A 14,311-nucleotide genomic window follows, 5' to 3' on the forward strand; every position below is an offset into this window, starting at 1 on the left:
CATTCTCAACAATATTACCTTCTCTTCCTGATACAAATAATTGTTTATAATTTTTATAAAGTTTTTTTTTAATTTATTTTGAGAGAAAGAGAGAGTGCACGAGCAAGGGAGGAGCAGAGAGAGGAGAGAGAGAATACCAAGCAGGGTCCACATTGTCAGCACCCAGCCCGAAGCAGGGCTCAGTCTCACCAACCATGAGGTCATGACCTGAGCCGAAACCAAGAGTTAGGCGCTTAACTGACTGAGCTACTCAGGCACCCCACAAATAATTTTTTTTAATTAACCAGCATATACAAAGTTTCTTTTTAAGTGGTAATAAAATTGTTTTAAAAAATTTCATTACAAGGGTAAAACTGGACATTAATTCCAACTTTAGACTACTTCATTTACTATTACTTGGCTTTTTTTTTCCTATTTTAAATTGGAAAAATTCATCCTTGTGGGAGTAAGAGGAATTCATTTCTAACATTACTTCAGATTTCACCATACTTGATCAGAAACTTGGTGTAAATACTTTGACTATTAAAGTACTTTTTGTTTCTACTCCTTTCAAGACATCAGTATAGCCATGACTAAGTTAAAGCTTATTTGAAAAGGATATTCAGAGTTACCTCTGATTTACTCTTCTTTTCTTCTTTTGAAATACTTCTGCATGCAACTTACAGGTCCAGGCGTTCTTTGAAAATCAGTCAGAGGCAACCTTTCGGCTTCGTTGCGTCCAGGAGGCCTTGGAAGTCATTCAGTTGAATATCCGATGGATGGAGAAGAACCTTAAAACTCTGACGTGGTGGCTGTAGCATGCACACCTGCACCTCATCTTGTCGCCCATTCAGAGAGCTTGTTAACTTGGGCTCCGCTGCTTTTGCAAAAAGCCAAGGTGAAGCCAGAACCGCTGCCGAGTTGTTTGCACTCTTAGGAGTTCTAGTTAGCTCAGGGCCCGTCTGTACTTTTCATCTGTCTTTTTCGAATTGTCTTTGGGAAGTATGTAGTTATTTATTATAAAATTATATTCGCCTACATGCACCAACATCTACAAAAACAGTAAGTAATTTTTCTACTTTTAAGATAAAGAAATAGGGAGGAAAAATCTGTTTTGGCCTTCTGTTCTGTTTCTCAGTATCCGGAAAATACTGACATGGTGAAACAAGCAAAGATCTACCATGGGAGCCATCATCTTTGCAGGCTGCTGGTTTGTCAGCCATTTGTTGCTTCTTATTGATAGATGTTACTTGAATGTGGTACCACACTTGGCTTCAAATACTATGGTAATGAAGTCGATGAATCATATAACTGTTAGAAAACTGATCTCAGGTGTGCAGATCTACTTTGATTTGAGGTTTTGATTAACTCTTTATTTTCTGAAAAAAAGTTTAAATAAGATCTATAACTTATATTTTTTTCTGCAGAACAGCCAGGTGCTACAGAATTTTTAAATTTTTGTTGTATTGAAAAACTAAGTAATAAGGACAAAAGATTAAAATTTCCAAATATTTAATAATTATTTTTTCATCTTTTAGGAGAATGTTTCAAACTGAGTTAGCTTTAATTATAATTATTTTATTTATGAATTCTCCAAATCTGTACACCTTTACCACTCCCTGCCATAGATATACCTTATGTTATAAATAAGTATGTCTACATACATGGCAAGCATTTTGTTAATACTGGTGTCTTTTATCCTGACTTTATCACTATTACTAAAAATAATTTTTTTAAGTTATCTTTGACATTACCTGATCATAGACACTTTCTCTGTGAATCATACTCATGTAGATTTTCATGTTATATGGTAAGGTATATTAGAAGAATAGTAGAAGCGTATTTTAAAATAGGGCCTTTGAAAAATTGAGCATTTTTATTTGAAGTTCACCATAGTACCTTAAAGGAATAAAGAGAATGTGGGATAGGAGTAATTTGATTCAGATTTAATATGGTGGGCTTTGAATTTTTTCTACTGTCAAAAACAGTACCTTTTTTTAGTTGAAAAATCAGTGGTTTTGTTTTGTTTTGTCTTTATCATGGCCAAACTAACTGATTAAAAGGAACGGCTGAGAAAAGAAAGAAAGAAAAGGGAAGATGTCCACAGCTGTGTGGCATTTTCACTCCTTGCAAAGGAGAAATACCGTACTTGAATTTTTTGAGCTATGCAGACTTCATACTTAGATTGTGGAGTTTCTTTGATTCTTACGGGAAAGACTTTCTTCCTAATAATTTTTGAGTACTTTATATTTTGTTTGAAAACATCTTGTATGTATGTAAAAAGAGTAGATACCCATTTTCAAGCACTTAAAACACTCCACAGAATCAATGGGAAAGGACACCTTTTTTTTTTTTATTTTAGCAGGTATAAAGCAAAAAATATGTGGGATTGTGTATAAAATTATATTTTACTTTATGAAAATATTTTTATATAACAAGATTTAAAATGCGAGCAAGCCAAAAGCTAGCTTTCTTTAATCCTAGTGTGTTTTCCCCCAATTTAGTCTTTTCTAAACATTTACCTCTGGTTTAGAATACAAAATCTTATATCCTGAGAATCACAGAATCCTCAAAAGATGTCTTATTGAAACTGGGGTGATCGTAGGTTTTTATTTGTCTTGTGCTTCCGGAAATGAATGATAGTTTAGTTGATATTGGAAGTTAGTGTGTTTTTATATTTTTAGAGTGGGGAAACATACTAAACTTTGAGGGGTTTTTTGGTTGCTGGTTTTTTACCATATGTTATATTACTAAATTCCACTTTGATACAGAATTTAAATTTTGCTACTTCTCAAAATCAGTTAAGACTTTTCAGTTTTACCTGCCCATCTTTATATGGCTACTGTAATGTATGTTAACTCTGCATATGGCAAATCCTGTACCGAATTATATCATCTTTCCTGAGTGCGTGTGTGTGTGTGTGTGTGTGTGTGTGTGTGTGTGTGTGTGTGCTTATAGTATGTAGGAAGAGGGTGATGTTTAAATACTTATCAAAACATGAGCTAAAAAAGAGGTAACTTGTAATCCATTGCTATCTTTGTATTCAAAAGCTGTTCATTCCCATGATACTGGATCTATACTGGTTGTAGTGTTATTTATAGGCCTCACCTCAGTTGTTTGTAGTTTTAGCAGCCCTCCCCTCACATTTTCCCACAGGATTCCATAATTTGTAATGTTAAGCTAACCCATCTCTGTATGGCACTTCTAAAAACTATCTCTAAGTCAGGAATATAAGGTTAAGTAACCAGTAGAACATGTTACATAGTAAGTATAACTAGCTTTTGAAGATTATATCACCCCAAACCTTATCTTTGCCCCTGCATCTTGTAGAGCTCAAACAGATGGACGCACAGCAGTCACAGCACGCTTGTTTATGTAAGCACATAGATCCATGACAGTTAAGTCTGGTTTTCAAGTATTATGTTCATTGCAGAGAGACGATCTACATGAATGTAATAGAAGGGGCACATCATACTAGGTTATTAGGAAAGGTAAAATTGGAAATCTGGAATTGTAGAAGAAAAACGTATGCTTTGGAGATCTGGAAATAGAAATCCAAGGAGTCTAGTTTGTTCCCTTAATAGCAAGAGATTGGATACATTAAACTACAGGTGGGGTCAGCTTCCACCCCAGGCTTGTGCCTTCCTGCATCTTCTTGTTTTACATAGAGATCTCTTTAAGTTAAGTGTTGCTGTTATTTGTGAACTTCTTACCAGCACAGGTTCCACTTAAATGTTAATACTCTTTGCCATTCATGTTTTCATTTCATTGAACAAGAGCTGTCAGCAGAGTTCTGGGTACGTAGAGGATATTGTGCTGCATCAGTCTCACTGGGTACAGAGCAGAGTCCCTTCTGAGCATAGCAAAGTAAGGAATGAAAGTTACGTGCTGAGTTTGTTGGATTATTGGTAGCCTGTTACTGAGTTGTATTTTAAGAGTCTATGCAACTAAAGCACCTGGACCCATAATCTGCAGTTGGACTGCTGAATTCACGTAACCCCGATTGGTTTCATGGGATTGTGCAGCTCAGGACACATACCATCACCGAGGACAGCATTTTCTCAGCTGATTCTGCAAAACGAGAATTTCAAATTCTCTGCAAATCTGAATTTCATACATAAGATGCAGCTCTTTTTCTCCCCTTTGCCTTTGTCATTTCGTTTTTATTGGAATTAACTCTTTTGTAAAGAGCTTCTTCTCTCCCCCCTCTGACACTCCCATTTGTACTGTTTTGTTTTTTATTTTTTGGGTTCTTTGTATTTTTTTTTTTGCATTCTTTTATTTTGCACTTCATTCTCTGCATTAGTAAGTACTAAATTAAAAGTGGCAGTCCAAAAGTATGATAAATTTCCTCTTCTCCCTTTCCTTATTGCCTACATGTTCAATAGCTAATAAAATAGTTGATTGATTTCTTTGAGTGCCTTTTTGGGGGTATATACTTTTTTTTTAATGTGCATATGTGGTTTTGATATGTTTTTATTTTCTTTCACTTGGTAAACTTTTTCTGATAGTGAAATTCTGTCCTGTGAAAAATCTCTTCCACCTGCCCATAATTGCCTGTGTGGGCAATAGGTACAGAGTAGTTATGTGATGTTTCTTTTTTGGAAGTTGATAGTGATATTGAGGGGAGAGCAGAGTATGTTCTTTTTAAAAATGTGTACAAGATGTTTTTGCTGCTATCTTGTGGGTGTCATTTCATTTTGCACTTAATTCATCTTTCCCATGGATATGTAAATATCTAATGAACTGTGGAGGTCCAGAAGTAGGACACATGTCCCACTTACCCCTCTCCATATTGCCTGCATGGACAGTAGCTAATAGAGTAGCTGTGGGTGCTCTTGCCTTGATCTAGTCTTGGGGGCTCAGGCTTGTATATCATTCTTTCAGGTGTGTGTGTGTGTGTATATATGTTATGCTACTTTTTTACATTTCATTTTTATATGTCCCTTTGCATGTATGCATATATACTTAATGAAAATTGAAGTTCAGAGTATGACAGATTTCCTCTTTTCTCTTTTCCTTATTGCCTCCTTGGGCAGTAGCTAATACTTTGTTTTGTTTTGTTTTTGAGGGGGGATGGGAAGTAGGGTATGTACTTAATGTATATAAATAAGTTTGCTACTACTTTGTATTACTTAATTCATTTCGTACGTTGTCCTTCTCAGAGGACATTAAAGTACCTAATGAGACGTGGAGGTCCGGATGTATGACAATCTCCTCTTGTACCCTTCCCTTATTGCCCGTGTGGGCAATAGCTAGTAGAATAGTTGTTGGAGTGGGGTTTGGGGGGAGGGTGGGGGTGGGGACAGGGATGTGTACATGTTGTATATACCTGTTTTTACTACCAAGTTGTATTATTTCATTGGGTGCCCACACTGGAAGGTACCCAATGAACCATGGAGGTCCGGATGTATAACAATCTCCTCTTCTCCCCTTCCCTTATTGCCTGCATGGGCAATGGCTAGTAGAGTAGTTAATTAGTTTCAGAGGTTCTTTTGTGGGCTCGGGGGTAAACACTTTTAAATATATATATACATGTATATATATATGTGTGTGTGTGCACACACACACACATTTTTACTTCCTTATTACAGTATTTCACTGGGTACCCAGTCCTTCACTTGGACCCGTAGGTTCCTAATGAACCGTGGAGTTCTAGATGGATAGCAATCTCCTCTTCTCCCTTTCCCTTTTTATCTACATAGGCAATAATTTTAAAGTAGTTCGGTTTTTTTGAAGTTTTGGTGTGTGGGAAGGGACAAAGGGCAGGATATATACTTTTGAAAACTGTATATACAGTGTTTGTTACTATATTGTGTTATTCCATTTTGTACCGCGTCCCTTACTTGGACGTGTAGGTACCTAATGAGACGTGGAGGTCCGGTTGTATGAAAATCTCCTCTTGTCCCCTTTCCTTATTGCCTCTGTGGGCAATAGTCTAGAGTAGTTTTAGATTAATTTTTTACTCTACCGCTCCCTCCCTTGAGAGGGTGGGGATATATACTCTTTTCAATGTATATGAATGTTTTGTTCCTTTTTTCTGTTAGTTCATTTTGTACCTAGATCTCCATGGATATTTAGGTACATGATGAAAATTAAGGTTCATTCTATGAAGAAAATCTCCTCTTGGCCCCTTCCCTTGTTGCCTATCTGGGCAATGACTAGTGGTGTAGTTGTTTAGATGGGGTTTTTTTGGCAGGGTGGTGGGGGATTTCTGGGTTTACGGTTTTAAAAGTGTATATAAATGTCTGCTGCATGTTTTTTGTTTGCTTTTTTGTTTTTGTGGCTTGCTCTTTTACTTCAACCAGGTTTGTTTGTTTGTTTGTTTGTTTGGATTTGTAGATCTCAAATGTAGTGCAGAGGCCCAGATCCGGAGACATGATAAACCTTTTCTCCCTTCCCTTATAGCCTGTGCACAATTGTAGGACTTGGTTTCTGTTTTTTGTTTTAGAGGTTATTTATGGGGAATGGGCTTATTAGATAAGATAGCTGGTTTTTTAAATGTATATAAATGTTTCTGCCTCTTTTTGGTGTTCACTTCGTTTTGAATCTAGTCCTTCTCATGACTATTTAGGTACTTCATGAAAGTTGCGATTGATTCTATGAACAATCTCCCCTACTCCCCTTCCCTCATTGCCTGCTGGGCAGTGGTAGAAGAATAGATGTTTCGTTTCTTTTTTTGGAGGGGTGGGGGGTGGGGGGAGTCTGTGTGTGTGTGTGTGTGTGTGTGTGTGTGTGTGTGTGAATTTTTTTAATGTATATAAATGTTTGCTACATTTTGTGTGTTATTTCACCTAGTAACCAGTCCTTTGCTGGGACTTGTAAGTACATAATGAAACACGGAGGTCCATACGTATGATAAATCTCCTCTGCTTCCCTTCCCTCACTGCCTGCATTGGCAATAGTTTTATAATTTGGGTTTTTTTTTTAGGGGGAGAGATAATTTGGGTGGGTAGTGGGGAAAGGATAAGGATAGCGTACAAACTTTTAAAAAATGTATATAAATGTTTTCGTATTAATTGATTTTGTACCTATTCTTAGCATGGATGTATAGGTACTGAATGAAAATTGAGGATCAGTGTATGACAAATCTCCCCTTCTCCCCTTTCCCTTATTGCCTGTGTTGGCAATAGTGAGTAGAATAGTTGTGTATTGTTTATTTACTTGGCTTTTTTATTTTTGGAGGGGTTTCTATTTTCGGCAGGGGAATATTCTTAATACATATGAATATATTTCCTTTCATTTTGTATTTAGTTCTTCGCATGGCTATCTATGTAGGGACCTAAAGGCAATTGAGTTTCATAAATTGACAGTTCACTTCTTCCTTCCCCACATATTTCCTCATTTATCAGTGGCTAGTATAGTTGTTGTTCTGTGCTTATTTTGTTTTATTCTCTAGGAAATATGCCTTTAAAAGTATAAATATATTTATGCGCATATCTAATCTGCTTCCCTCTTTTTTTTTCATTATTTTTCGTTAATACTTAGTCCCTTGCAGGGCTGTGCATGGATCTAACAAAAATAAAGTCCCACCAGATCCCTGTCCTGTGACTTGAGAGGCATTGGGGTGGTGTAACTAATGGCTAACAAATGTACAGCAAATAAGATGGGAGCAGACACTTGGACATGGTTGAGTTGTGAAAGCTAATCAGGGTCAGCATTTCTTACATTGATTCAAACTGAAGGAAAGGGTGAGACGGGACCTGTACTGTGGAAATTCCAGAAAGGCAAGAGGATCATACTAAGTAAAAAGTGTGTCTAACGTTCATTGCTGATTAATCTTTTAGTAACTGGTAAGCCAGTAAAAGTGCTGCCTAGAACTCATTTGAAGACCCTTGAGAGTAGCTTCTTTGGGGGGCTGGAATTCTGATTTATCTACAGAAGTCTCTTGCAGTTCTATAGATAGCATATTCTTGTGTAGCCAATAAAAATTATTTTGACTTTTGGAATGAACTTTTTGAGTTATTGCCATGGTTCTAGTGAATAACAACATGGGCCCAAAAATCATTCCCTTAAGAATTGGGGAGCTAGCCCTCCTGTCTTTCAACACCCATCTATGGGAAGGCAAGTTGGTCCTTTCTTACCCAGAGCTCTTCTGTGTGGCTGCATCTCTCCCTTCCATTCTCCATTAGCTGGACCATTCTTGTTCTTTCTTCTTCTTCTTCTTCTTCTTCTTCTTCTTCTTCTTCTTCTTCTTCAGTGCCTGCAGTATTAGATGTTATACTCAAGTACACTTAAACATGTAAGCCGGTGTTGCCTCATCAGCTCTATGTTTTTGCATGCATTTCATATATCCAGACGTGTGTGTTCGCTTTCTTGAATCATATTGACTCTTCATCCACCACATGGTAAATGTTAGGACTCCACATTTGTCTGTATCAAAGAAAATGCATGTGTAAAATCCCTCATTCCCTCCCTGCCTCCCTTTCTTTCCTTCTTGCTTTTTTTCCATCAAGCTTCTGAGCAATCTTTGTTTCTAATGCTGAAGGTTTGCTATATTATTTTGTTCTATTATATATATTTTTTAGAAACGTTGCTAGATAGGACTCCTAGAACATTTGCAAAGAGATGTCATTTACCATATCAAACTCTCAGGTCCTAGTGTTGAAATATTAGCCTGTACTTTGCTTATTTATACCTGCTGCTGTAGAAAAAAATAAAAGTTTGTTCGTGACACATGTAATTATGATCATAAATAAGAGAGAAAGGGACACCTTTTTGAAATTAGTCATAGTAGTCATTAGTGATATCTCTGAGCATTTCTTAATTTGAAATACTTCAAAGAAGTAAAGGTCATGGATTAGCTGAATGAAATGCTCCAGAAGTTGCACTGTATAAACCATCAGTACAATAATACACTTGTGTATGTATGTGTGCGTGCGTGTGTGTGTGTGTGTGTGTGTGTGTGTGTGTGTATATATATATATATATATATATATATATGAAATGAGAATTACAGCAAAATTGGAGCATTTGCATTAATGAGCAAACTCACGCTGAGACAAACTTAGTCTCCTAGCCGTCTTGATTAAACCCAAGTGTTCCACGTTGCTATGAAGAGTAGTAGTCTCTTTCAAACACTTTGAAAAGTAATTATTTGGAAAACTTGTAAAACTATTACGTTTTTGTATTTAGACACCTATACAGATCTTCACTTCTTTGAATCTGAGCTTGTGGGTGGAATTCTAAATTTGTATCATAACCTGTCTTTTGTGGAAAATTTTGAAAACAGTATGTGTAATATAATATATATGCAAATTGTGTTGTGTCACTTGTAAAGGGAAAAGGCTTATTTTTCTTTATACTTCTGATAACTTGTTTTGCATATGACCAGCACTGACTGAAAGGCATGTGTAATTGCAAACACTGTTGCTTTTTCTTTTTTGTGAAATGAAAATAAAGTATTTAAATATAAATACTGTGTGGACTATTTGGATAAATAAATTGCATATATAAAGTGGTACATCTTCTCAGATTATATACTCTACAAGGGTAATGACTGTATTCACTGTATTGCATTGTTTGTTTTTTACCCCACTAGTATCCCAGTATCTCTACTGCCTGTAACTCAAGGTTTCTCAGGCTCACACTATTTGATATCTGGGGCTCTCCCGTGCATTCTATGATGACTAGCAGCATCCTTGGCCTCTAATGCAAGTAGCAAATATGGGCTAATGGAACTTCCCCCACCCCCAGTGTGACAACGAAAAATGTCTTAAGACATTGCCAAATTTCTCCTGTGATGGGGTGGGGTGGGGATTAAAACTTTCAGTGGATGCATGGAGCAGGGGGCTCAGTAATAGTTATATGAACTGTAGGGCAATTATTTACTTTTTAGACTGAATTGCTTCCTATAAACACCCAGTACCAGTTGATACAGTAATAATTCAGTACCTAAATCAGAATGAGACATGTAACTACTTATGCCAGTGAAACCAAGGAACACTTACTATCTGAAGGTGAAAGGACACTAAATGTTTTCAAAGGACACCCCTTGCTTTGATTCACATGTAATTGGAGTGGGAGTGCACAGCTGTTATCAAGGGACACTGCGATAGTTATGTTCCTGGTCATGTCTACAAAAGGAGTTTCTCTGTTCTAACCCCATGAGTAATCTTGAGAATTGAGAATTTCTTAGGCTTCCAGATATGAGAACTAGAACCAATATTCTCTTCCAGTAATTGTTAGGGCTTAAAGGTGGGCATTTTAGAGCAAATACAGTGTCTCTTAATCCCCTTACCCAAAAACCTGTTTCTGGGGACACAAAGAAACCTTGAAGCCATACCTTCTTACAATCTCCTATGGTGATCATTAATGGAGAATCAACAAAGTGAAGGCAACCCACTGAATGGAGAAGATATTTGCAAGTGATCTGTTTAGAGGTTAATATGAATAACTTCTACAACTCTACACTAGAAAACCAAATAATCTGATTAAAATGGGCAGGAGACCTGAATAGACGTTTTTCTAAAGAAGACCCGATAGCTAGCCAACAGATACATGAAAAGATGATCAACGTCACTCAACATCAGAGAAATGCAAATAAAAACCACAATGAGATATCACCTTACACCTGTCAGAATGGCTAATATCAAAAAAAACAGGAAATACCAAGCGTTGACAAGGATGTGGAGAAAAAGGAACCCTCATGCACTGTTGGGGATGTAAATTAATACAGCCACTATGGAAAACAGTATGGAGGTTCCTCACAAAATGAAAAATAGAATTACCATATGATCCAGCAATTCCACTACTGGATATTTATTCAAAGACAATGAAAACACTAATTTGAAAAGATATACCCATCCCTATCTCTATTGCAGCATTATTTGCAACAGCCAAGACATGGAAGGAACCAAAGTATCCCATTGATAGATGAATGGATAAAGCTGTGGTATGAACGTTATTCAGGCATAAAAAAAGAATGAGATCTTGCCATTTGCAACACACAATAACCTAGAGGTTATTGTGCTAAGTGAAATAAGACTGAGAAATACCATGTGATTTTGCTTATAGGTGGAGTCTAGAAAACAGCAAAAACACACCCATAAACACAGAGAACAAACTGGTTGGTGGTTGCCAGAGGGGAGAGAGGTAGGGGTATGGGCAAAATGGGTGAAGAGGAGTGGGAGGTACAGGTTTTCAATTACAGAATGAATAAGTCATGGGGATGAGCGATATAGCATAAGGAATACAGTAAATGGTATTGTAATAATGTAGGGTGACAGGTGGTAGCTAAACTTGTGAGCATAGCATATGTATGGAGCTGTTCAATCACTATGTTGTACACCAGAAACTAATGTAGTATTGTGTTGTCAACTAAACTTCAATAGGTAATAGTAATGTACTGGGGTAATGTTCTTAGGAATTTTGATTTTGATCAAAATCTTCTGGTTACATTTTTTATACTTTTTTATTCATGGATATCTGCAGTAAACAATTGAACTAAAACCCATTATAAATGTAGAGAAGAGGGGCGACTGGGTGGCTCAGTCGGTTGAGCGTCTGACTTTGGTTCAGATCATGATCTTGCTGTTTGTGGAATTGGGCCCTGTGTTGGGCTCTGTGCTAAGAACTCAGAGCCTGGAGACTGCTTCGGATTCTCTGTCTCCCTCTCTCTCTGCCCCTCGCCCACTCACTCTCTTTCTCTCTCAAAAATAAATACACATTAAAAAAACTTTATGTTTCAAAATCATTTTTAGAATCCATGCACAGGAGAGTTTGATTTGGTTATATTTTCTTTTTGCTTTACTTCAATTCATACCGTAAAGCCCTACACACCTCCTGCAACACACACACACACACACACACACACACACACACACACACACACACACACACACTCAAGCATCTAGTGCTTCCTAAAACTTGTGAGTTGAACAATTGACTTACATGCTATACAGGAGTGTTATTACCAGAGAGCAAAAACATACTTTAAAATCATCATCACAGCCTACCTTCTATAGTCAATAATTAGTGATATGTTTCCAATGCTTTCTGCTTGTTCTTCATTTTTACTACTTTTCTTATGGATGGCCATCCAATTGATTATGTGATTGTGATTTCTATTGTTGGCTGAGCTGAATTATAATCAGGACTTTTGCTTATACGTCTAAAAATTTTTATTCTTACTATGCCACTTATTTTTTTTGAAGGAAGAACGTAATGTAACATAGTAAAATAACAAAATAGAGTGGTTAAAGTAGATGACGTTGCCATAGTTGAACTGTTGAGCAGGCCGCACCAGGAGGCAATAGATTCAAAGAAGTCAGCGACAGACAAGAAGCCATGTCAGCTTAGGAAAGGCTTATTTATAAAGGGGACTCGGCGTGTTGCTTATTCACATGCCATTTGTATAGAAGCCAAGTGTGGGAAACAAGAAGCCCTTTTGTTCCATGTTTTCTCATGCTGCTCATCTATGTGAACATAGCCCATGTGATCCTTGGTTTCTTCATCAGGATTGTACATTGGCTGCCCTGGTATTTATGGCTGAGTATATCTTCATTTACTTTGCCTCCTAGCCTTTTGTGATTTTTAACTTGAGCAAAATTCTTGGAATGTTAGTATTTTTACATGGTAGCAAAAGGCAATGATTTCTAGAAATTTAAATATTTGAAATGCTGTGGAACATAGACTGGCATCAATCAGGACTGGAACTGGTTCCTGGTACAGTGATTTTCCACTTGCCTCTTAATTCCTATTAGCCTCAGTTGTCTCCATTAATAAAACAGAGATACTAACTACCTTGTGAGGTTGTTAGCATTAAATATCTATAGGGTGTCTCGGTGGCTCAGTGGGTTAAGGTCCAACTCTTGGTTTCGGCTCAGGTCATGACCTTACAATTCTGGAGTTCGAGCCCTGTGTCACGCTCCGTGCTGAGAGATTCTCTCTCTCTCTCTCTCTCTCTCTCTCTCTCTGCCCCTTCCCTGCTTGTGATTTCTCTCTCTCTCTCAAAATAAATAAATAAATAAACTTAAAAAAAAATAAATAAATAAAATATCTATGAATTACCTAGTACAATGCCTGTAAATATCACAGTGACATGGTAAATACCACTGCCATTGTTAAAACTGCCTGCTGTTTTCTGGGGTGTATGGATGTTAACACCATCAGTTACAGATGGAAATGAGTTTTTTAATTGAATACGGTTATATAACTTGCCAGTTAGGAAATTAGGGAAATACTTTCAGTCTAATCCTCTTTGTAAATTTAAGCCTTAAATATGCAGATTTAATTTGAGAGTTATTGTAGTACATTAGAAAAAGCATGAAGTTATATAGATCTCACTGAATTTGGTTAATTATAAATAAGTATGAAATAAAATCTTGATTATTGACTAAATGCAATGGTGGTAATAACACCTATTTTGCAGTAATAACATCAGGCACAGGTATATAGGAAATATATCTGGTACTTCATATATGCTTGTAAATACTCCTTTTTTTCCTTTCAATAATGTATTTGCCTTCAGTATGCAAAACAAGCATGTACGAGTGTCCATTCTACCTAGAAAATATTGTGTACAACTTTGGGCATGGCAGAGAAATTGGCCAAATGTGTTAAGATCTTTGTTAGTGCTAGAAAGAACTTCCATATGATACAGTCTAATTCCCCAATTTTACTGATAATGTAAAGGAACTCAGAAGCTCTGCCTTAGCTATGACCCCCAAATATAACATTATATGTTAAATTTGTATATGTGTTTGTATTAGAAAAAGTTTGTGTCACCTTTGAGACAAAGGATGTGCAAATGCCTACAGGATACTATTTCCTTGGAAATAAGAATATTAGAATTTTCTGTTGAAAGAGGTGTTTCATTTTAACATAGAGTGTGGAGCTAAACCTATCCTAATATTTTAACTTTAAACTCAATAATGTGAACAATCTACCATGATTTCGAAAGAGTAGATATATGGTATATTATCATATGCCCTTTTTTGTATGTTTGAACTAAGTGGGCACAAGGAAGTAACCTCTCTCAGGTGGAAGATGCTAATGTCAGGGAGGTTCAGAAAGACTTCTCTCCCCACCAAGGGAAATATCAGGGAAGAGGAAGGGGTGGTTGAAACAATGGTGAGGTGCCAAGTGCTGTAATGGTTGATAGCTTCACCAACTACAGGTAGAAGATGAGGATGAACCATTTTCCTAAAGTAGTTTGAAGTCAGCCTGAGATGGGCCTTTTGTCCTTGAGTGGGCTGTAGAATCCTAGACTGTGGGTGCTGACTGCTGTCTTTCTTATGTTTCTACAGACTCCCTGTTGCCAGAAGGTCAGGAACTTAAGGAAGTTTACAGTCATGGGAAGAGACAATATTAAAACACAGTTTTAAAACCA

At 36.9% G+C, this 14,311-nt stretch overlaps 1 protein-coding gene across 3 annotated transcripts in view; it reads left to right on the plus strand.

The window, feature by feature from the left end:
- The window catches only part of LNPEP (leucyl and cystinyl aminopeptidase), a 99,510-nt gene extending 85,199 nt beyond the window's left edge, over positions 1-14,311 (plus strand). For 2 of the 3 annotated variants that reach the window (XM_047852987.1, XM_047853002.1), the window contains exon 18: positions 666-9,395. In XM_047852987.1, coding sequence (XP_047708943.1) covers positions 666-797 — 132 coding nt within the window. In that variant the 3' untranslated portion in view covers positions 798-9,395. Of the gene's footprint in view, positions 1-665; positions 9,396-14,228 lie in introns of those variants that run through there. The other variant, XR_007150936.1, reaches the window with a different exon arrangement.

Source organism: Prionailurus viverrinus, chromosome A1, assembly GCF_022837055.1.
Source record: "Prionailurus viverrinus isolate Anna chromosome A1, UM_Priviv_1.0, whole genome shotgun sequence".
NCBI classification, from domain to species: Eukaryota; Metazoa; Chordata; class Mammalia; order Carnivora; family Felidae; genus Prionailurus; species Prionailurus viverrinus.